This window comes from Sorex fumeus, unplaced genomic scaffold (assembly GCF_029834395.1).
Source record: "Sorex fumeus unplaced genomic scaffold, SorFum_2.1 ptg000051l, whole genome shotgun sequence".
NCBI lineage: Eukaryota > Metazoa > Chordata > Mammalia > Eulipotyphla > Soricidae > Sorex > Sorex fumeus.
In genome coordinates, this window is record NW_026606108.1 from 11,434,570 (window position 1) to 11,459,938 (window position 25,369).

Below are 25,369 nucleotides of genomic sequence, written 5' to 3' on the forward strand. Positions count from 1 at the left end.
TCTCCATTGGAGACTTTGTTGTTACTGTGTCTGGCATATCGAATACTCTCGGTAGTTTGCCGGGCTCTCTGAGAGGGGCGGAGGAATCGAACTCGGGTCGGCCATGTTGGCCGCGTGTAAGGCAAACGCCCTACCGCTGTGCTATCATCGCTCCAGCCGGAATGGAATTTGTATGTAGGAGGCCTATATTGATCCTGGTACTGCATGGTTCCCAGAGCACCACAAGAAATGAGATGAGATGAGAGAGAGAGAGAGAGAGAGAGAGAGAGAGAGAGAGAGAGATTGTATTAAAGTTGAAATTTAAAGGTTTTTTTTCTAGTTTAGAATGCTTTTCTGTTAACTGAAAGATCTTCAGTTAGACATTTGGCACTTTATTTTATAATGATATTGTCATTACTCAGCTTTTTCAAAGCCATAATTTAAGTCCAAAAATGGTTATAAGAGGTTCCAGTGTAGAATTACGAACATGTGTCTTCAGTAAAGGCATTTTGAGTTCTTTATTATTCCAGTTTTCATAATTAAAATTTTGTATTACCAAAATAAAAAAATATTTCAAAATCTACTGCTTAGTAAATACTCATTTAACGTTCCTAAGTGTATTTAAAAGTGACCTTAAAATTTCAGTTGCAGGAGCCAGAGAGATAGTACAGGAGTTCCTTCTTGCATATGGCCAACCCTGGTTCAATCCCTGGCAGTGAATAGTCCCCCAAGATCAGAGCCTGAAGCCCCAAAAACTGAATTTTAAAGTTTCAGTTGTGAAACTTAAAAAAAGAGAGAAGTCTTTTTTTTTTTTTTGCTTTTTGGGTCACACCCGGAGATGCTCAGGGGTTACTCCTGGTTCATGCAGTCAGGAACTACTCCTGGCCGTGCTCAGGGGGGATGCTGGGGATTGAACCCAGGTTGGGCCGCATGCAAGGCAAACGCCTTACCCGCTGTGCTATCACTCCAGCCCCAAGAGAGAAGTCCTTACCAGGATAAATATTACCTTATAAAAACAAATATCTCCACATATATACAAATTCTCTGTTCCTTAAGTTAGAAATCAAAAATTTTAGAAATATAAAATTTACTTTTAATTTACATATAAAAGCATTTTTCTTTGATGAAAAGGTGGCATTCCAGGGGGCTGGAGAGCTAGTACAGTGGGAGAGCATTTACCTTGCACATGTTCCAGATTCAATCCCAGGTCAGGTGTAAGCCCTGAGCACCACTGAGTATGACCCAAAAAAAAAAAAAAATTAAAAAAGTGTGTTACATTTTGACCTATATAATTTTCAGGATGGTATTTTCATTGTTATCACACTCAAATTAGTGATTCATGATTATTTAAAATTTTCATACCAGCTAAGAAGCCAAATTTATTCTGACTCTAAAAGCCATCAAGATCTAATTCATTAAGTCCAGTTTTAAATAAGGTATCACTAGAACAGATATTTTTAAATACTAGAGGAGGGGCTGGACAGAGAGCACAGTGAGTAAGCCACTTGCCCAGGTTCAATCTTGGGAACCCCACATAGTCCCGATTACTGCCAGGAGTGATCCCTGAGTGCAGAGCCAGGAGTAAGCCCTGAGCACTGCTGGGTGTGGCACTCAAAACCAAAATAAATAAAAAAACAAGCAGACACAGAAGGCAAATTTAAAAAAAAAATAGAGGGAAAAAAGAGAAACATTAAAGAACAGGAAAATTAAGCAAAGTCTAAAACATCAGTCATTCTGTCACCATGGAATGATTTCCTGTATAGAACAGGGGCTTCTGTGCCTCCGCCTGCTCAGATGTTAGTCCGGGCTCAGCACAAGTCTTCTGCACAAAGCAACTCCTAAGTGCCCAAGTTAAAGAAAGTCTTTCCCAGCTTCTGGGGTTAGCACCACGGCCCCAACGCTTGGCTCCAGACTCCTGCATTGGTCCTCGGAACACATCTGAGGTATTGTCAGAACTTATGGGGGGCGAGGGAGAAACAATACAGTGGATAAGGCTCTTGCCTTGCATGTGACTCATCCAGGTTTGATCCTCAGAACTCCATTTCGTCCCCTGAGCATGCCAGGAGTGATCCCTGACTGTAGGGCGGAGTCAGGAGTAAGCCCTGAGCACCACCAGGTGTGGCCCCCAAACCAAACTAATCAAAGAGTTTATGCCTCATGCCTCGCACTACAGAGAGGAAAACAATACAGAGAGGAAGTCATATTAATAAGGACCACAGAACTTGGATTTGTCAAGACTGAATTGAAGTTCACATGAAATCTACTACACCCCAGATCTTCCTTGTGTATTAAAAACAGAACCAGCACCCTGACAAGACATTCTCAAATGGCAAATGACTAAGAAAATATTTCTGCAGAAAATTACTGCTTTGGGTTAAATGTTGTCATATTAGAATGCAGATATAATAGTGGGTTTTGGTTTTTGGGCCACTCTGGCAGTGCTCAGGGCTTAGTTCTTGCTGGCCTTGTGATCACAGATAACTCCTGACAGGGATCAAGGGGCCATACAAGATGCCAGGGAGCTTGGGTCGGCTGACTATGTGCCAGGCAAGTACCTACACTCTGTACTATCGTTCTGGCCCCACACCCTAAAAGTCTTAAAGATTACCATTCCCCACACAATTTGGCCTCAATATCTAGGACTATTTAAAAGCTTAGTTGGACTATCCAAACCTTGTTTTCCTTTGGCCTTTCTTAGATACCTGCCATTTTTGTCACCACCAGGAGCACCGACAGTGTGTCACAACATCTAGATGAAAGACACTATTCACTGAGTCCCTCTTTCCTCTGCTTGGTCAAACTGCATTTTCACTATTTCGTTCCATCACCTCTCCAGAAGGTCATCTTTAGTCTGTGTGCTGGTACACACCACCAAACTGATTGTGGCAAGTTTTCTAAAAAGTTCAGTTGTGAAAGTACTAACCACCAAGTATGTACACAGTGCATTCCAATTAAATGACGATTCTAAGGTACTCAGGGTGTTGTAGTATACTTGTTAAGAGGCAATATGAAAAAAGACTTCAAAGTTTAAAGTGCAAGATATTTCCTGCATAAATAAAGTCTATAAAATATCACCTAGTGAACTCATGTCCGTGTCCTTAAGTAAGAAAATAGAAGCACTTTTATCAGAGAATCAGGCTTTGGTTTCAGGTTTGATCCCTTTAAATACCCGCACACGTTTTCAGCAGTGTATAAGTACAGACACAGAGTATAAGGTTCTAGTTTGTTCTTTTCCATCAAAAATGGCTACCAAAAACAGAAGGTCTCATTCATTTGGTTGTTCACAAACTGAAACACAATTAAAGAATCTACTAATTGCATAATACTTCAGAATTATTTATATTCACCTATTAACAGAAACGTCAACAAAAGGTAAAATTCTGTGGACTGATCACACACACACACACACATACACACACACACACACACACACACACACACACACACACACACACATACATATATAGTCTTTAGGCCAGACCCAAGAGTGCTCAGGGCTTACTCCTAGCAGAGCTTGGGAGGATCAAATGTGCTGGGGATCAAACCAGGGTCACAAGGCAAGTGCCTTAGCCCCTTTACCCTTGTACTATCTCTGCAGCCCAGGACCAGTTTTTTCCTTTGCTAGTGTTTGCAAAATTATAGAGGCGCTTATGTTCATTAGTCTCCTTATGGGATCAGTCATGATAGTCTCAATCCAGACCTGGCTTGGGGTAGGGACAAGAGGAATTCAAATAATGAGGAGGGGGCAGAACTGGCTTAAAGGGATGGAATGTAGGAGCAACTTCCAAGCATTGGCCTGGAGAAGACTCCCGCCCCCAAGCACCACAGGCCCCCAACAGCAATGACAACAACAACAAAACAACAACAAAATGACAAGAAAAAAAAACCCTGTTAGTGTCTATTTCTATTTATGAAGCTTGATAAAAGGGCATATTTGGCTAAAAATCACCCAAAACTCACAGATATAAAAACAGTCAACTTTTCTAAAATTCCAAACACATTCTAAAAGAACACAAAATTTAGGACACTATTACATTCCATCATGATGTCAGACACCTCAGAGATGGAAATCCAACTTGACTGCTGGGAAACTGCCTTGTGTGAATGACAGAAAGAGACAGTTCATGTGAACAGATGGTCTGAGCTCTAGCAACAGAAAAGCAACACTTGTAGTGGAGTTGGGAGCTGTGTAAGTGGTCCCCAGCAGATGAGCCACACATGGCTCTGCCTCTCTCAGTCCTTAAATTGTTTAGCAGGTTAAAAAAAAGGCTTTAGGGGGCTGGAGAATTGCCTTGCATGCGGCCAACCTGGGTTCAATCCCCAGCATCCCATATGGTCCCCTGAGCACCGCCAGGAGTGGCTCCCGAGTGTAGAGCCAGGAATAACCCATGTGCATCATCGGGTGTGACCCAAAAAAAGCAAAAAAAAAAAAAAAGAAACTTTACATATTTGCAGTTGGGCTGGAGTGATAGCACAGCGGTAGGGCATTTGCCTTGCACACAGCCAGCATGGCCGACCCGAGTTCGATTCCTCCGCCCCTCTCGGAGACCTCGGCAAGCTCCCGAGAGTATCTCGCCCGCATGGCAAAGCCTGGCAAGCTACCTGTGGTGCATTTGATATGCCAAACACAGTAACAACAAGTCTCACAATTTGTTGTGAGATGTTACTGGTGCCTATTTGAGCAAACTGATGAACAACCAGGACAGTGCTACACTGCTACATATTTGCAGTTATGGTTTGTTTCAAATAGTATCGTTGAATGTTTCCCCCTCTTCCTTAATTTTTGAAGCCCCCCCCCCCCCACCGCATTAAAGTCCAAACAGAACTAGATCACAAGCTTTTAGTGTCAAACACCCTTGCTTTTCAAAACCTGCTATAGGCCCAACCTGTTGCCAGCTGCCAGTTTTAAAATTTTTTACTTATTGGCAGGGGGGTGCACATCCTGCAGAGCTCACTCCCAGTAGTTCTTGGGGCACCATTTGATACAGAGGATTGAATGGGTCAGCCAAATGCAGGGCAAGCACCTTACTCCCTGTTCTTTCTTCTCTCTCTCTCTCTCTCTCTCTCTCTCTCTCTCTCTCTCTCTCTCTCTCTCTCTCTGTCTCTCTGGTCCCAGCCACCATAAGGGAGATATTCTCCACAGAACGTGGTTTGTATAAATGCACTGTTTCTAAATTCTCCATGGAATAGTTTGAAGTGGCTCAAAGAGTCAAAAGCTATCACTGCCATCAATGGTTTTGGGGGACAAACCTGGTGGTGTTGAGGAGTTAGCCCTGGCTCTGCACTCAGAGATCACTCCTGGTGTGGTTCGGGAAATCTAATGTGGTGTCAGGATTGAACCTGGCTTGGACATGTGTAAGGCAAGTGCCTTACCCACTGCAACATCTCTCTGGCCCCTGTCATCAATCTTTATTGTACATCATGGGGTTTACGGTGATCAGCACTGCTTCTGCATTCAGTTAAACATCTATGAATCAATTACTGACACTCTTCTGGAAGTATTCTATCACGTGTGTGCATTTTTTTATCGCTTACAAAATTTTTTTCTTGTAAAGTTTGTATTTGAGAGAACCGTTTGCTCCCAGTCTACCCTGTGCAAATGCTATGAGACGAAAAAACCACAAAACATCGCTTCACTGCTACATAAACAAATTTATCAATCATTCCTTTTCTGCAATCCATCCTTCACAGTTTGCCTCAGCTCATTTAAAATGTTGTCTCCAACTACCCTGGTGCTCATCTAGCAAGCTCTTCCCTGGTAATCTGACAGTCCCTTAGAGCAGATCCCAGAGAAAATATGCTGAAGGTCCACATGGAGCTTAGTGCTGAGAAATAATCCCCAAAACAGACAGACCACAGAAAAGAGGATTCCCATCATTTGTGCTGACTCCTGAGCTTTTTGCTTACCTACTTACTCTAAACAAAAAGGCATGATTAAAAACATTAAATGAGGCTGGTAGGCAGGACTTCAGACTTGCCCAGGGCTCAGACTCCTGAGGCGACTGAGTCTAAGGCTCTTCCTTAAGGAGAGGCGTGCAGTGGGGTCTGCTCCTGGGAGCACTGCAAAGGCTTCCAGTAGAGAAGCAAGTCAATGTGTCTGCTTCCCCACAACCCCCAACCCTGCCTGCACACACGCACGTGCACGTGCATACACGCGCGCGCGCGCACACACACACACACACACACACACACACACACACACACACACAGAGCTTCAGAAACCTCCAGTCCTGAGAGTATAAGACTATATTAGCAGGCACAATATCCTTTCCCTGTACCCTTTCCACAAGCAGCCACCATGGAGAAGACTCCAGCACCTGACCTCAAGTGAAGGAAGAGTCTAGATGCATATCACCTAAAGTCGGGAGGATGATTTTCAGTTCAGTTAGTTCAAGGGCTCTTTATCTATCATGCCAAGAATTCCTTGTGTCTGAAAGCAAGCCAGGAGTTTCAATGTTGCCTTTGTTTTATTCTAAGGTAAACTCTGCTTCATTTATTGATCCACTTCAAAGAAAGGAATGGCCCGTGGGGTGAACCTTCGAGTGTGGAAAATGTCGCACATCCTTGAGACATCAATATGTTGGCTGGACATTATTCTTTTTTCCAGTCTACTTCTCGGTCAATCATTGGAAAGATTCAGGCCATTAGACACACATATTCCTTTCTGATTCTGAGACTCTTCTGCGAAAGTCACTGCTTCATAAATACTGTAGAAGAGAAGGGTTTCTTGCTCTTCTTTTTTGCAATATTCTCCATGGACCAAGGAATCCTTCATCGAGGCACTGCACTGAGCCAGCAGAACCTGGATGCCAATGGCCTCGTAATCCCTGCGAACTTCTTTCAGTGCAGAGATTCCTGCCGTATCTACAAACTGCATTGCACTGCAGTCAATCACTATGGTATGGAGCTCCAAGGGGTCAAGGGAAAGATGCACAGAAACCTCATCCTGGTGGGCACTGAGAGTTACCATTTCCTGTGTCGCCTTTCTCTTTGCTGATTTCATTCGAGCCGCCATGTCCAAGACTGGGTTGAGAGTTTTTGAGTATAAAACAGATTTAAAATGTTCTTTGTTTATGTAGTAGAGAGGGGCTTCAAAGCGAAAAATCTTGATCCCTGGCTTCGTCTGGAGATTCTTATAAGCAGATACGGATTCAAAGATTTCTGACTTATCCACCAAGCCAAGAAGTGAAGCTTTTGGCTTCTGAGTGCGGAGAATGACGCAAAACATGGAAAAACAAACCCCTGTGAGCAGGCCTAGTTCAGTGCTCAGCAGTGCGGAGGACAGCATTGTCACGAACCAGATGACCGTGTCCATTCTGCTCACGCGCCACATCTTGGGCACATCCCGGAACTTGAGCAGGGCACCCCGGATATTTACAATCGTGATCACACCGAGGACACATTTCTGAAGGGAATAAAACAGAGGAGCTATCACAAGGAGCACCAGCAGAAGGACCAGGGCTGTCACCACCCCTGAGAGCTGAGTCTGGCAGCCGGTTGATTCCTTGACCAGGGTCTTGGCCAGAGCTGCGCTGGTTGTGAAGCAGTGGAAGAAGGATGGGATGATGTTGCAGAAGCCTATGGCAAACATTTCTTGATTAGCTCTCACTGTGTACCCATGTTTCTTGGCAAACATCTCGGAAAGTGACACTGTGATGGCAAAGCCAATGATAGAAATAGCTACAGCATCCGCGGCCACGCTGGGAATTAAGCTCCAGTCTGGTGCTTTGGGTGGCATGAATCCCGTGGGAATGTGCCCAGAAATGCTGCTGTTGTATTTCGCATTGAGTTCACCAAAATGAGAGGCCAGGGTGGCGCCCACCACGACGATGAGCTCGGTGGGAATTGGTGCCTTAAACTTTGACTTAAAGTGATCGTTTAGTTCTTTGGTTGGCACAAGAACCAGAAGGCACACAAGGCTGGTGATGAGGTCACAGATATTGGTCTGATGGATATTTCGGAAGATGTGTATCCACGTCATGATCAATGAACCCACACCACTACTCCGAGGAATTTTGAGCCCAAGGAGATACTTGGCCTGCGATGTGAGGATTGTGAAGGAGGCACCGGTGACAAATCCACTCAGCAAAGCATCTGAGAGGTAGACGGAAATAAAGCCCACTTGAAAGAGGCCCATTACTACCTGGAAGGAAAGATGCACATGTGTTAATACATAGCAGAGGGCATCTATATTCTGCATTACCATAGCATTCCTCTGTCTGAAGGTGTATCGTGAATTTGCTTTTGAACAATATGAACAGCACATATTGTTGCATATTGTTCATCACAGAGTCTGAACAAGGAAAAGCATGTTCAGAGAACAATCTTCTCAGTCTACTGATACTCAGATGGACAGTTTCCCCAAGGTCACACTATTACTCATAAGCCCAGCTGAGACAAAAAAAATTAGATTTATACCTTTTTTTTTCTTTTTGGGTCACACCCGGTGATGCTAAGGGGTTCTTCCTGGATCTGCACTCAGGAATTACTCCTGGTGGTGCTCAGGTGAACATGGGATGCTGAGGATCAAACTCAAGTTGGCTGTGTGCAAGGCAAACACCCTACTGCTATACTATTGCTTTAGCTCTATTTTTACCTTCTTGGACAATGTTTTCTAACCCTGAGTAAGATTCAGAAAGCCTTTAAAAAGAATGTTCTCAAGAATCCATGGATATCATTGGGGCTGGAGTGATAGCACAGTGGGTAGGCGTTTGCCTTGCATGCGGCCGACCCAGGTTCGATCTCCAGCACCCCATATGGTCCCCTGAGCACCGCCAGGAATAACTCCTGAGTGCAGAGCCAGGAGTAAACCCTGAGCATTGGCAGGTGTGACCCAAAAAGCAAAAAAAAAAAATCCATGGATATCATAAAAATACCTTTTAAAATTCTCTGCATTACAAAATCATATTTTCTTTAAATCAAGAATTACTACTACAGAGGTCAGGGCAATAGTACAGTAGGTAGAACATGTGCCTTCCATGTGGCTGACTCCAGTTCAATACCCAGCATCCCATATGCTCCCCCAAACACTGCCAGGAGTGATTCCTGAGTGAAGAGCCAGGAGTAACTCCTTAGCATCCTGAGTGTGACCCAAAAACAAACAAATGAATCTCACATGAGAAACTATTCTCACTCAGTATATAGTGTTTATGACACACTATTTACATAGTAGTGTTCTAAGGTCCAACTTTTATTTATTTTTCTCTTTCCAGTTCCTCATATTCTATTGTGCTGTTCATTAATGCTGGCAAGACATACCAACACTGTCTGCACACCATCCCCTTCTCTCTCTCTTCATCCCAGTACCATCACTGTGAGCTTCTTCTTCCTTTCCCATCTTGGGACCCAATGTCTGCGACAGAATTTTAATGCTGATAGGACTCTGAGAGGCCATAAGGGCAGCATATGATAAGAAATAGCAGATTAGTATAGTCCCTGGGAGATGCAACTTCCTGTCCCTTTATTCCCTGCCTCTCCCTGCCCTTCCCTCCCATATTTTTCTTTTCCCCCACTATATCAGGATTGAACTTAGAACCTCATACATGCAAAGCAAGTGCTCTATCAATGATTTATATCTCCAGCCCAGAATTTCATTTCTCTTGGCAGTTCCCTCCCCAACAATCCAAGAAAACTGTATTTAGTAGGAGTCATTCACCTAGGCTGGAGAAATGGTTCAATGGGCTAACCACATGCCCTTTGCATGCAGGAGGCTTGAGTATGATGCTTAGCAGCAAGGGATCCTCTAAGAACGATTAGGCATAACCCCTGAGCACAGAGCTGGGAGTTGCCCCCAAGCATCACAGGCTGTGCCAACCCTCTCCCCATTTGCCCCCCACTAATCACTATCACCAAAAAAAAAAAAGTCACTCACTAGATGCTAGAATTATAGCTCAACAGGGTGGAGCAAATACTTGGCCCAGTCTGGCTCTGGCATTAAATTTAGGTTCCCTAAGCACTGCCAGAAGATGCCTGAGCACTGAGCTGGGAGCAACCCCCACAGCACAAGGTGTGGCTCCAAAACAAAGGCAAGAGGCCCCCAACAGAGAGAACTCTCAGCCTTCATTCCACTGTACTCTTTTCTTACCGTTACTGCTCATGTTGCCATTAGGCAACCACACATAAACTGAGGCAAACCAAGGATGCTGGACATGTACCATTACGAGGTACTTGGGGTATATTGGATCTGAAGCAACTTTCTGTTCTAAACTTTTATCGCCAAATAATTAAAATGTAGCTGACTGAAATCCATAGGCTAGGAGAAGTAGTACACTTATCTTACCCGTGGAGTCAGACCACGGTTTTGAATTTTGGCTCTACCATTCCTATGTCCTGAGCATTCAATGAAGGTAACTTTGATTACGATCCCTGAGAGCCCTCCGAGAGCTGATATTATGCATATTTCCTTTGCTTGCTTCATTATTCCTTACCTGATAAACTCCGGCCATAAAGGTTACAGTGGTGCCAACTGTAATTGCATAGCAATTTTTGTCACATATCTCATCTGGTAACTCGTTCATTGTGCTTCCATTCGAAACCATTTCTAACAGAGCAGGAGTCTGGGCCAGCTTTGTGTCATAGCCAGCTTTGTGAAGTTCTCGCTCAACTACCTCACCAATCATAAGGCACAGTATTCCAAAAATGCCCACAGAGATGTGACGGGAGGTACCTAACAGGAAATAAATGATGCTGGCAAAAAAGGATGTGTACAGACCATAGATAGGTTGCTGGCCAGCCAAGAGGGAATATGCAATGGATTGGGGCACCAACAAAATGCCCACAATCAGGCCAGACATCACATCCCCTATGATGTTGTTCTTTAAGTTGTATTTTGGAAGCCACTGCAAAACAGGAAAGAAACCCAAAATGGATTTTTTGGCTTTGGATGCATTGCACTGGCAACTCTTCCGTATTTTCCTGATGACAAACTGACTGCAAGTGGTATCTGATTTCTCTTGAGGCTCCAAGTGGATCCGAGGACGAGGTCTATATTGGTTATTGACCTCAGATTGCTGGAAGTCAGTTCTAGAAGTCATTTCAAGTTCCAGATGGACCCCAGATGGAGGACTGCTTTGGTCATTTTCTTCAACCAAGTCCTTGTGGTCATGTCGTTCTTTATTTTCTGAAGACATTTCTGCAGATGGATGCTTCGGTGTCCTAGCCCAGAGAAAATACCAGGGTCAGCTAGTTCATTCTTAGTTCTCACACATTTAGCAATCTTACTTAATCAGGACAAAGAAAAGAAATTCTGCTTGGGGGCAGACGTCTTACACTTTTATTCTCCTTACTTGGGCCTTATGTATCTTTACCAGACTCGGTCATAAACAGCCAAGCCAAAATAAATAATGCACTGGATATAGGACTACCTCCAAATAAAAACCACCAGGGATCCTCCTTCATCTTCTCTCTCTCTCTCTCTCTTCTAGTTTTTCCTTGAGGAAAGGTATCAGGTGACCTGTCCCCTCTTTTTTTATATGATACGGATTGTCTTCTTTGCAGGATTTTTACTCCCAAATATTCTACAGAACCAACTTAGTCCTAATCATTCACCTCTCCCTCCTACCTGTAACTCCTTAAACAAGGACTCTGCTGTGGTGTAAGAATGCTTTTTAAATAACCTACTAAGGTGATGAAGATAAACAGAAAAAAGAAAAGAGTGAGTAAATAATAAACTTTTTAAAAAATAAAAATGAAAGGGCTGGAGTGATAAGCAGAGCAAGTAAAGTGTTTGCCTTGCATGCAAACAACCCGGATTCAACCCCTGGTACCGCATATGGTCCCCTGAGTCCACCAGGAGTGATCCCCCAGTGCAGATCCGGGAGCAACACCTAAGCACCACCAGCTGTGGATCAAAACAAAAATGAAAAACATTTAAAAGTGGGGCCAGAAATTTTAAAAGTTGGGCTGGAGTGATAGCACAGCAGGTAGGGTGTTTGCCTTGCGCACAGGAGGCCTGGCCAAGCCAGGTTCGATTTCTCTGTCCCTCTCAGAGAGCCCGGCAGACTACCGAGAGTTTCTCGCCCGCACGGCAAAGCCTGGCAAGCTACCCGTGATGTATTCAATATGCCAAACACAGTAACAACAAGTCTCAAAATGGAGACGTTACTGGGCCTGCTCGAGCAAATCGATGAACAATGGGAGGACAGTGTTACAGTGCACTGATTTGGGTTTTGGGGCCAGAATAACAGTAGAGTGGGTAGGGAGTTTTGTCTTGTACACGAGAGTTCGATCCCTGGTACCCCATACGGTTTCCTGCACTCCATCAGAGACTAAGGCTCAGGTCCCAGAAATAAGCCCTGAGCACACTGCTGGGTGTGGCCCCAAACCAAAAATGTTTTTAATTGTAGAAAACTTAAAGGGTTAACTAGGGCAGAAATATTATATGTCTTTTATGAGATCTAAGCAGAAACCAATGAAACTTTATAATGTGCCTGTCAAGTTGACAGGTGAGGGTGGAGGGAGGGGTGGGGTTGAGAGGGAGTCTGGGAACACTGGTGGAAGGAAGTTGACACTGGTGGAGGGACTGGTGTTGAATTATTGTAGTTGCCTAAATGCAACTATATGTAACTTTGTAAATCATGGCTATTTAATAAAAATTTTTTTAAAAAGAAAGAAAATATAAGTCTTCTAAAAGCACACCCTTGGGGGCTGGAGTGATAGCATAGTGGGTAGGGTGTTCGCCTTGCAGGCAGCCAACCCGGGTTTGAGTCCCAGCATCCCATATGGTCCCCTGAGTACCACCAGAGTAATTCCTGAGTGCAAAGCCAGGAGTAACCCCTGTGCATCACTGGGTATGACCCAAAAAGCAAATAAAATAAAATAAAATAAAAGCACATCTTTGTTAGGTAGGAAGGAGATGAGAGAAGTTCGTAAGATACTGATGATGCAAACCACGGTCCAGAGCACAGAGTGGGCTGACAGGCCAACTCTCCCAAACGGGTCCTGGAAGGTTCTTATCTATGCTACTGTAAAAGAGGAGGAAAGAGAAACAGACACATTCCACTTAGGGGCTGCCGGCATAACAACTGGGGCATGTTATTTGTTTTACTTTTATAGGGTTCTCTCCTCTGTATCTCTCTGTCTCTACTAAAAGACAGAAGGAAAGGCAGGCAGGCAGGCAGGAAGATTCTGAAAGGAACAAAGTGTAAATCTTGGAGGTCTGAGCTATTGCTCGATGGGCTGAGCAAACGCCTTGCAAGTAGGATCCCCAGCACCACACAGAGCCCTGAGGGCCACCAGGAACAATCCCTGAGTTCAAAGATGGGTGTGGTTGAAGAAAACTGAAAAATGCAAGCAAAGAAAAAAAAAACCTTAATAAATACTTCACCCAACTGAGAGTCTGTGTTAGCTGTTGGCTGAGGTTAGAATGCTACCATCATCTCCCTCCTTCTAGAGATCCCTGTATTGCCCTTTGAAAATCCATCTAAAGGGGCCAGAGTGATAATACAGCAGGAAGAGCGTCTGCCTTGCATGCAGCCAGTCTGGGTTCAATCCCTGACACCCGATATGGCCCCCAGGCCCCATTAGGATTGATTCCTGAGTCCACTGCCAGGAGCCCTGAGCACTGCCAGGGATGCCCCCCCCCAAAAAAAATCTATTTAAGGCTGGAGAGAGAGCATGGGGTTAAGTTAAGGCACTTGAGGCAACCTAATTTGATCCTCAGCACACCCTAAGCAGCAGGCGCAATCCCTGAGCACAGCCAGGGGTGGCCCAAACCCACTCCTCACTTACGATTCCACCTCTTCTACAAAGCACTGAACAAACTCCCCTCCCACTGATCACCCCACCCTCAAGAGTTCTACAGGCGCAGGCGTCACTAGTCCTAACCACAATTCCTATCAGCTCAGCGGGAAGTTTTCCAGCTCCTGGAGAGAACTTAAAAAAAAAAAATCTTTGTTAACCATTAACAAATGTAATAGAATAACTCTGAGATAGCAGGCTTTAAAACGAGGGGCCAGAGGCCTGAGTGATAATACAGTGGATAGGGCAATTGCCTTGCACGTGGCTGACCCAAATTTGATTCCCAGCACCCTATATAGGCCTCCAAGCCAGTAATAATCACTAAGCACAGAGCCAGGACTAAGCTCTGAGAAGTGCCGGGTATGACCCAAAAAACAAAAACAAACACACAAAAACAGTCTTAGTAAGAGGCATAATAAATGAACAAATAAGTGTATAACTAGGGCTGAATAGAGATTAAAAAAAGACACAATAGATAAATAGATAAAACATAGATAAAATAGTTACAGAAAAATAGGCCCTTCAGAAGTTCTATAAGCTGAATGTCTCAAAGATGCCATAAGCAGGACCCATCACCCATATAAAAATAAAAAATCCATGAAAGCAACTCACATTAACTTCGTTTAGGATTTTTAAGGGATTATCACTGGTTATCTCAGTATACAAAACTTAAATTTATAGTTTCTTTGATGGTTTTGCTAAGTAATAGAGAGAAAACCAGAGTTAGAAGACCCCTTACCTAATCAAGTCAGACCTGGGCACAGCATGCAAAGCGCGTCATTGCTCAGCGGTCTTGATCCGGCTCTCAGCACTTCCTGCTCACCGGTCAATTAGCGTGTATTCCCTACATCCTTCTACTTTGGAACAGCTCTTGTTGATTTCTGAGTCAAAGGGCTATCTCGGACCTAGATATAGGAAAGAGGCATTATAATAACAACGGGCAGAATCATGATCTTGTTCTGTGTAGCTGCTGTACTTAACAAAGTGCTACAGAGAAGAACAACTAAGTTGAAATACTAAATATACTGAAACAGAGCTGGAAAAATGCTGTTTCCCCCTCACCCAAGGATACACTAGCAATGCTCATAGGTAACTTCTGTCTCTGCACTCAGGAAATCACTCCTGCGGTGTGCAAGGGATTCCGGGAATTGAACCCTACCCAGTGTTCTCTCTGGCCTCATGAAAAATGCTTCGAATGGCATCATCAGTATACTTGATAAGAGTAGGATTTCAATTTATATGACTTCAATATATATGTCCCTTTGGACAAATACAAAAGTAAAACAAAAATTTCATACCTACACACACCATATTCAAGTTTCTGAAAACAAAGAAGAAAGATAAAATCCTAAAGACAGCCCTGAGATAAAACACACAGGGTAGACTCAGGGACAAAGATAAAATCCATAACGGTCAAGAATGTAAGTCAGTGGCAGAAAACTTGACTGCGGGGCCCAGTTTGGTCCCCAGCACTGGCGCCCTCCCAACCAAGAAAGATTGATAAAATTTGGGGCCAGGAAGATATCTCAAAGGCCCATACACATGTGTGGCATGCTGGAGGCCTGGGTTTGATCCCTGGCACCACAGTCCTGAGTCCCCAGTCAGGGGGAAGCCTCCCACCCAGCACCAATGGGTGCAGTTCAAACAGAATAGAACACAGAACTATAGCAGGGTTCTTACTGGAAACTACACTCACTAGAAGATAGTAAAATATTATCTCTATCACAGAAGTACATCGGGTGTGGGGGCAGAGAGATAGTACAGTGGAAGGACACTTGTCCTGTATTTCCATAGCAAGAGCAGGGCAAAGTCATAGGTACTCCCCTCCCTCCCTTCCTAAAAAAAATTATTTGTATATATTTATTTAGTTTTTGCTTTTTGGGTCATACCCAGTGATGCTCAGGAGTTACTCCTGGCTCTGCATTCAGGAATTACTCCTGGTGGTGCTGGGAGGACCATATGGGATGCTGGGGTTCGAACCTGGGTTGGCCGCATGCAAGGCAAATGCCCTACCCTCTGTACTATTGCTCTGCACCCCCCCAAAATAATTAATTTTAAAAAAGAAAGAAATAGAGCTATGAGAGCCAGATACATCTCAGTGGTAAAACATATACTTTTACACATATAAGGGTGCTGGCTACTTAGATCCCCAATACTGTTAAAAATCATTGATTACCCCAGCCTGGCTGAGGTGGCCTGGGTAATCCCAGCACTGCAGGGTTGTAGCAGTCCTTTGTTCAACTGTTCAGGTGGCCAAGTATTGCGAGGTGGGCCCCCTTGCCCCTGAGCACCACTTGGGAGGGCCACCCCCCAAGACCCCAATCACTAAAGAGAGAAGTTATAAATAAGCCAACCGTATAAACTGAAATCATAAAAAAATTCTTAATTAACTCAAAAGGAAAAACAACTAAAAACAGATGGAATAAGAATAGGCCGCAAGATGCTTAATCCAAATATATAAATTATTATATTACGTATGAATGGTCTAAATATGCTTGCTAAAAGGCAGAATGTTAGACTTTAAAATAAGACACAATAATAAGTCGCCTACAAGAGACCCCCACTAGGGGCTGGAGAAATAGCTGAGTCGGCAGGGCTACTGTTGAGAGGAGTTTGATCTCTAGTACCTCATAGTACCACAAGCAGTGACTTCTGAGTGAGCCTGGAGCAAGCCCTGAGAACCATTGGGTGAGGCCCCAAAACAAAACAAAACAAAACAAAAATAAACCCACTTTAAAAATATAGATTACAATAGTTATCACAATTACAATGGTGAAAAAATCCAATTTTGTAAATTATTTAGTTTTTAAATGAGTTATGTAATAAAACTCAGACTTTAGGATACCAAGAATAGGGTTTTAAAAAAAAATGTTGTTGTTGTTGTTTTTGGACCACACCTAACAGTGCACAGGGATTACGCCTGGCTCTGAGCTCAGGCATCACTCTTGGCAAGCTTAGGGGCCATATGTAGTATTGGGGATTGAACCCAGGCTGGCCACATGCAAGGCAAATACTCTACCTGCTGTACTATTGCTTCAGCCCCTTGTTTTGTATTTTAAGCATGGTACAATTCCTATCCCATTAGGTTCTTCCAATACAGGTAATGATAAACATTTAAGAATCCAGCTACCCAACATATACTAATTTTAGTTACTTACAACTCAAAATGACCTAGGAGACATCTATAAACTCATACCGAACTCTCCTTTCTCTATGCCCATTTTCTAGATCTAGATATGAAAAACTCACAAACAGTCCTAGAAGTGGAAATGACTCAACCATCAGTCTGAATCCAAAGTTTATTTATTTATGGGGGCTAAAGAGATAGTATATGCCTTGCACGCAGCTGACTTGAGTTTAATTCCTGGCATCCTACGTAGTCCTCCAGGCCTGGAGTCATCCCTGGGTAAAATCAGGAGTAACCCTGGATATCAATGGTGTGCCCTCAACCTCACCCTCATTCCCAATTGATCTAGATAGTTTTCTTACCTTTTCTACTTATCATCCCCTAAATTTTTTCTCAAAAAATATTTTTTTTTCAGGACCAGAGACTAAGTAGAGTAAGTAAGGAGCTTGCCTTGGGTGGGGATGTCCTGGGTTCAACTCCTGGCACCACATATGGTTCCCCAAGCCCCAACCAGGAGTGATATCTGAGCACAGAGCCAGGAGTAAGCCCTGAGCACATTTAGGTGTGATTCCAAAACCAAAAAGAAGGTTTTTATTTTGGTTTTTATTTTTGTTTTTTGGGTCACACCCGGTGATGCACAGGGGTTACTCCTGGCTCATGCAGTCAGGAATTACTCCTGGCAATACTCGGAATGCAGGGAATCGAACCTGGGTTGGCCACGTGCAAGGCAAACACGCTACTTGATGTGCTATCATTCCAGCTCCCCAAAAAGGAGTTTTTCAACCATATTTTAAAACCCAAAGGAGGGGTAGGGAAACTACATTTAAAGTTATTTTAATCCAAGTTATAGATAAGACCTACAAGGAAATTAAGCTCCTTGAAAGCAATATCCACTCTGGTTCATCTTCTATCCCCAAGATATACGCATTACAAATGAGGACACGTGGACCACTGAGTGTCCAAACAGTGATCATGGGGTTATCCTGTGTCCAGGTACATATCTTCTGAACAGCACAGGAGTTAAGGTACTTGCCTGTATACTGCCAACCCTACTTTGGCCCTTGGCACCACTGACTTGGTTCAAACATGCACTCCCTGACACCAATAATAAAGGAATAAAATATTTTATTTAGGAGAGTTTTGAGGGGGGATTAAAACCTGCAGTACTTGGGGGGCAACTCCTGGATCTGTGCTCAGGGGTCACTTGTGGGGAAAATAGTTATTATTATTATTATTATTTTATTTTTATTAGTGAAACACCATGAGGTACAGTTGTAGATTTACAAATTTTTGTGCTTTCAATTATAAAATGATCAAGTACCCATCTCTCTACCAGTGCCCATTTTCCACCACCATGGATCCCAGTATCCCTCCCACACACATACCCCCCATCCCACCCTGCCTCTGTGGCAGGGCATTCCCCCTTGTTCTCTCTCTCCTTTTGGGTGTTGTGGTCTGCAAAAGAGGCACTGAGTGGCAATCATGTTCAGTCCACAGACTACTTTCAACATGCATCTCCCCTCCTGGGAGGATCCTCCCAACACCCTTCATTTGGTGCTCCCTTCTCTATCTGAGCTGCCCTTTTCCCTAAAATGCCAGGCTGGCCTCTAAGCCATGGAGTAATCCTCTTGGTACTGATCTCGGCTATTCTTGGGTATTAATCTCCTATTTTGTTACTTTATGTCCCTCAGATGAATGCAATCCGAAAAAAGTTATTTTAATAAAAAAAAAATAAAGACTGAGGAAATGACATTAGAATACTTGACAAATACATTTTATGCAAGCATATACAGTGGCATTTTAGAATACACAAAAAAGGGGGAAATATTTCTCTATTTTCTTCTTTAACAGGGAGCCTTCAGTAGTTGTAATCTGGAGAATACATTTTATCCAGGCATCTGTCTGCACAGGAGCTCCGGCACTATTTCCCAGGTGAATTACTGAGATTCCAAGGGCAGTGAACCAGAGAGAGTCAGTCGTGATATAAAGCCTGTAAGTGGATGGGCCATTTCTAGCTGAAATTTTGTAGCTCTAAATAAAACAACTTAGTAGTTTCTACTTTAAGTAGCACATAATGGAGCATATAATGAACTGAACCCAGGCCTCCTACATGCAAAACATGCGTTGAGCCCCTTCAGCTATCTCTCCAGCCCCTACTGCAGATAATTTCAATAATTCCTCTTTCTCAATTTCATATTTGGAGGGTGGGGAGGGTGGGCCATACCCAGCAGTCTTGGGAGCTACTCCCAGCTCTATGCTCAGGGCTGCTGCAGGTAGAGCCCAGGGATGGAAGCACCAGGGCTTGTCACAAGCAGGGCAAGTGCTTGACCTTCATTACAGGTCTGGCTCCATCCTGTGATTCTAATCTAGCACTGTCTAGCACTGTTCATTGATGAACACTCCCGCTGTTCATCGATTTGCTTGAGCGGACACTAGTAACATCTCACAACAAATTGTGAGACTTGTTGTTACTGTTTTTGGCATATTGAATATGTCACGGGTAGCTTGCCAGGCTTTGCCGTGTGGGCGAGATACTCTCGGTAGCTTGCCGGGCTCTCTGAGAGGGGCAGAGGAATCAGACCCAGGTTGGCTGCATGCAAGGCAAATGCCTTACCCGCTGTGCTATGGCTCCAGCCAGTGTGCATAAAACCTCTTTGCCATCTGAGAAACTAAGATGCCTTTCCAGAGAGCAATCATTTGAGGATGGGTCGGTAAACTCTGCTTCTGAGATGTAATGATTCCATATTTCTATTTTGCTCTGATGCTTTGTGTATGCCACACCCTTTGCTGTGTAAATGAACATGAGCTTGTTTGTTCCTGTGATCTGTGTCAATGATTACAGGGGAACGAGCTGTAAGAGCTGGACTAGGTTTAGAAAGGCTTTGGGGAAGGACCAATCTCACCTGGGCTCTAAAGTCTGGCTCAGAGTTGAAAGAATGAGGAAGACCTTGGAAAATGGATTCAGGGGAAGAGAACACCAACAGCAGTAGTTCTGAGGTTAGGGGTGCGGGAAGAATCAGAAATGGAAACTCTTTAAATCTTTGCTGCCCCTCCCCTCCCCTTTGTTGTTGCAATGGCTGCCGCTGCCCGCCAAAAACACACACACATGCACACACACCTGGGCCTGGAGTTGGGGCAGTTAGCTGGGGCACTCACCAGGCATCGCTTCCCCAGTAGTAGAGAGACTGCAGGGCTCACACCCTTGAACGGATGCTCCCCATGCTTACACATGGGCTCTCCTGGCCTTGCTTTAGTTGGGCCGCTCACTGGTGCTGGCGACCCTGGTGTTGCCAATCTCACACACAGAGCTGTGATGCAGGCTTTTGGCACTGAAAAACATTTGTGAAGCTAGCACGAATCTTGCGGATACAGAACCAGGATGTTTTCTGAGTTTCCCAAAGCCTGCCAAGGCTGGATTGTGTAAGTGCTGAACTGAGCTAGAGACTGGTCTTCATCAAATCATTGGCACCTTCACAATAGCCAAAATCTGGAAAAAATATCCGAGTGCCCAAGAACAGACAACTGGTTAAAGAAACTTTGGTATATCTACACAATGGAATACTATGCAGTTGTTAGAAAAGATGAAGTCATGGAATTTGCATACAAGTGGTTCTACATGAAAAGTATGCTAAGTGAAATGAGTCAAAAAGAGAGGGACAGACATAGAAAGACTGCACACATCTAAGGAATATAAAGTAACAGAGTGGGAGTCAAACACCCAAGAATAGTTGAGTACCAGGAGGTCTGCTCCACGGCTTGGAAGCCGGTAGCACATGCTGAGAGAAAAGCCAGCTCAGATAGAGAAGAGAACACCAAGTAAAGGGTGTTTGGAGGATTTGTTTGGGATGCAAGATGTGTGCTGAAAGTAGACTATAGACCAAACACGATAGCCACTCAATATCTCTATTGCAAATAACAACACCCTAAAGGAAAGAGAGAGCAAAAGGGAATGCCCTGCCACAGAGGTGGGGCAGGATGGGGGGGGGGGATGGGGGGGGTTGGGAGGACTACTGGGATCATTGGTGGTGGAGAATGGGCACTGGTGGAGGGATGGGTACTCGATCATCGTATAACTGAAACCCAAGCACGAAAGTTTGTAAGTCTACAACTGTACCTCATGGTGTTTCACTAATAAAAAAAAAATCATCAGCACCTATCAGGTACTGGCTAGAAGCTAACCATTGGTAGACACAACATGGCAGAGAACCTAGATCCCAAACTGAGGGCCACCCACCCACCTTCCCTTCCTCCCTGCCTCCCACTCTTCCATCTTTTTATTTTGTGTGTGTGGTGAAATAAAATCTCTAAATTTCTGTCTTTATTAAAAGAAATTTAGAGATATGTGGGTGAGTATGAGATTAGAGAGTGAGAGAGTTAGAGCAGGAGAGAGATGTTCAAGAAAGAACACAAGTTTACAAGCTTTTCTAGAGCAGGAAAAGCAGAAAGTTATGTTCCAGAGAGGATGAACATCAACTTGAAAGAAAAGTGGGGTCAATTTCTTCTTCCTACCTCCTACTCAAATATGCACTGGATCAAGCAAGTCCTATCTCTCCCTCCCCCCCTGAATGTCTCTGTCCTCTTCCCCACTGTCCAAGACATCTGGTGTCAGTAGCTTCTCACTACCCTTTCCTCCAATCAGAGCTCACCTGACTTACTCTATAGTTCACAATATCTGAACCCTGCTGATCTCCCCACCCCCATTTCCACTCATGGCCTTCTTGATCCCGGAAACAGAAACCCCTTATGAGATCTTGGAACGTGCTCAACTTTTCTGCTTGGAATCATCATCATCCTCCAAATCTTCACAGGCCACTTTTTGTTTTAGTAGATACTACCCATACGTGCTCAGAGCCTGAAGCCAGGCCTCCTGCATGCAGGTGCTCCAGACCTCGAGTCATTTCCCCAGACCTTCACAGGCATCTTTTCATCTATCAGGTCTTATCCTGTACATGACCTCCTTAAAGAGTCCTTCCTTGACTGCCCCAATGAAATACTTTCACACCGTCACACCTATGCTCCAGTAAACCCGTATCTGGTTTGTCTTTCTTATGTTAAATGTCACCTGTGACATTTGAAGTTGTGTCTATAGAAATTTAAAAATAAATAAATATTAGGGCAGGGGACACTGAGAAAATGGTGAAGCAAAGCAGACACTCTGGGGAGGTTATGGTGTTGGAACGCTGCATGCATGAAACTCCATCATTAACAGTACTGTACAGGTTGCCCCCCGTGAGTGGCTCTCCGACACGGCCATGGCTCCAGAGGCACAGCTTGCGGCAGAAATGTGAATGGACTATGCATTAAACTAAGGCATCATGGCTCCCCGGGAGGGAAAGGGTGTCTGTCTCTTCCGCCTTTTTCCCTCCCAGCAGTGTGGTGGCTGCTGCCTCAGAGCTTATTTGATGGAAAGCCAGGTATGAGCCAGTGGTGACAGGGCAACTGCAGCTTCATGGGAAGGGGGGCAAAACGGGCTCGTCCTTCATGTCCGACTGAGGCCATGAGTTGCCCCCCCACGAGCAGCTCTCTGGCACGGCCATGGCACCAGATGCACAGAAACCAATCTCATAATTATCCGTCTCTTGGCAGAAATCCTTCCAGACTTAATTAGTAAAATATCAGAAACTCAAAATCGTGCGGTCACAATAGCGGCCACACGACATCATATGCTTTTCATAACCAGCAATAGAAAACAAATTATTTCACAATTCCTTTTCAGCAGTTCTGATTGTTGAGGGGGAATTCCAAACAATAATGGTGCATCTTTTGTCAAAATAATGAATGTAATCAAAGTAGAGAGAGAGTTAAGTAGAAATCACCTGCTTCAATCACTTCACAATGCTTTGTCAGCATGTCTGATTGGGGGGGGGGGGTAAACTCTAAATAATAGTGGTGAATCTTTTATTGAAACAATGAATCTAATCAAAGCAGATAGAGTGTTAACTAGAATTCATCTGCCCCACAGGGACTGGGAGGGGTGGGGGGTGGGGTTTTATTGGGGTTCTTCATGGTAAAAAATAAGTTTTGGTAAAGGGAAATGTGCTTGATATTTGCATGACTGAGACCTAAACCTGAAAGCTTTGTAACCTTTCCCATGGTGATTCAATAAATAAATAAATAAATAAATTTAAAAAAAAAAATCACCTGCTTCACAGGCATTGGGAAGGGTGGGAGTGGGTATATTGGGGTTCTTGGTGGTGAAAAATAATTACTGGTGAAAGGAAGGGTGTTTGATCATTGTATGACCGAGACTTAAACTTGAAAGCTTTGTAACTTTTTTCACCGCGATTCAATAAATAAATTAAAAAAAAAAAAGAACAGTACTATACAAAAGAATCTCCGAACCGAGAAGCTTGCTGCAGAGATACCGCCGGACTTTAAGCCAGGCCAACTTTACTGGGGTGCCTCAGATGGGTGCAGGCATTGTCCCTCCACCTACCCCCTAAGATCCCTGGTGACTGTCAACCTCCAGACCCAATGAGAAGTGCAGGCATGCGGGTTCAGTGATGGAAAACTCCAGGCCTCAAGGAATAGGGGATGGGCCACTCCTTTTCACCCCCCCCCACTAGCGACCCTGGCGTTCACGCCCACAAACTGTCTTGGGCTGCTACTTAAGCTCCTTAACAGCCACCATCCAGAGACACGCAGAAGAATCTCCAAACCGAGCAGCTTGCTGCAGAGATTTCTCCAGACCTTAATTATCTAAAATTTTAGAATTCCAGGAGCGTGTGGCCACTTGTGAGGACTCATGACATCTTATGCTATTCATAACAAGCAATAGAAAAGAGAGTATGGGGGAGAGTGTCTGTCATAGATGCAGGGGAAGGGGTGGGATGGGGGCGGGTGCTGGGGACATTGATGGTGGAAGATGTACACTGGTGGAAGGATGGGTGTGAGATCATCGTATGACTGAAACTCAAACAGAAAAGTTTTGAAACTGTATCTCATGGTGATTCAAAAAAAAAAAAAAAACCAAAAAACAGTATTGTAAATAAGGTGCCTAAAAGAAATTAACAAAATTAAAAAAAAAAACACAAAAAATCCACGGTTGATCCCCAGTAACAAGTGATTTCCTGAGCACCATCGGGAGTGATCCCTGAGCACAGAGCTAAGAAAGAGTAGCCCCTGAGCATCACTGGGTGTGGCCCCAAGCTCAAAAATATAACTATCAACTATATTTTACTTATTTGTGCGATATACCCAAATACCAATACCAATGCCCAGCATAGTAAAGCCAGCAAATTCTCACTAAAAAGAATAAAAGAAACCAGTTTCTACCTGTGATCAGTAGGTTAAGAGAGGGTTCTGGTAAAGAAATACACTGAGTATGTACCAGGTTTATTACATTCTTAGAGTGGATTACAGGCTGGAGGCAGTAGAGGAGGCAAACCTCAGGAGGGGCAGGGATTCCCCAAGGAGATGGACACTGTTTAGGAAACATGAGGTGGACTTCACAAAAGGAAGAATGAATTGCAGAGAGGAATATGGAGCTGGGAACTGAAAGAGGCAATAAAAAATCTGATTTCAGGTTTCAAGGGCCTGGAATTTCACTCAGATGTCCAATTCAGATGTCCAGGAAGCAATCAGAAGTGAAGGTGGAGAGAGGTCAAAATTGAAAGAATAACTGAAGGACCATAAAAGGGATACAGGCTATTTGCACAAACATGATGTTTTATTCTTTTCAGACTCCAACACTGTCTTTATGAATATATGTTCAAGCTCCTCAACTAGATTAAGTTATTCAAGATGCCATGCTTCTTTTTGTACAACACCTAGCTTACAATTATTTTTTTTTAAATTATTTATTTTGGTTTTGGGGCTATGCTCAGCAGTTCTTAAGGCTTATTCTTGGCTCTGCACTAAAGGGCTACTCTTGGCAGGGTTCAGGGAACCCTGTGGTATGCAGGGACAGAACCTGGTTGGCAGCATGCAACACAAGTACCCATCCACTGCACTATCTCTCTCTGGCCCCCCAAATTATCACTGTATCACTGTCATCCCGTTGTTCATTGATTTACTCGAGTGGGTGCCAGTAACGTCTCCATTCATCCCAGCCCTGAGATTTTAGCAGACTCTCCTTACTTGTCTTTCCCAACTATTGGAGGCTCTTTCAGGGTCAGGGGAATGAGACCTGTTATTGTTACTGATTTTGGCATATCGAATACGCCACGGGTAGCCTGTCAGGCTCTACCCGTGCGTATGTTAAAATAATTAAAAAATTTTTTTTTAAATTTGAGGGGTTTGGGGCCACACCCAGCAGTGCTTAGGGCATACTCCTGGCTCCGTGCTCAGCAATCACTCCTGTTGGGACTAGGAGACCACATGAGGTGGCAGGAATAGAACCTAGGCTGGCCCTGAGCAAAGCAAGAACCTTATCCACTGTACTATCTCACTGACCCCAAAATGGTTAAAATAGTAAAATCAATCTTATGCATTTTTTTTAACCACAATGATTGAAAGTTGTGTCTCTCATATTTCCCATCCCTAGCCCAGCTGACAGTAAGTAGCAAATATGGTGGATGAGTATGG

General features: G+C 44.0%; 1 protein-coding gene across 1 annotated transcript in view; it reads right to left on the reverse strand.

Moving 5' to 3' along the window:
- Positions 1-473: 473 nt before the first annotated feature.
- SLC26A2 (solute carrier family 26 member 2) overlaps positions 474-25,369 on the reverse strand; it is a 29,797-nt gene continuing 4,901 nt past the window's right edge. Inside the window, exons 2-4 of the mRNA XM_056124755.1 lie at positions 14,456-14,621; positions 10,407-11,133; positions 474-8,122 (exon numbers count right to left, since the gene is read on the reverse strand). Coding sequence (XP_055980730.1) covers positions 6,599-8,122; positions 10,407-11,108 — 2,226 coding nt within the window. The 5' untranslated portion in view covers positions 11,109-11,133; positions 14,456-14,621 and the 3' untranslated portion in view covers positions 474-6,598. The remainder of the gene's footprint in view (positions 8,123-10,406; positions 11,134-14,455; positions 14,622-25,369) is intronic.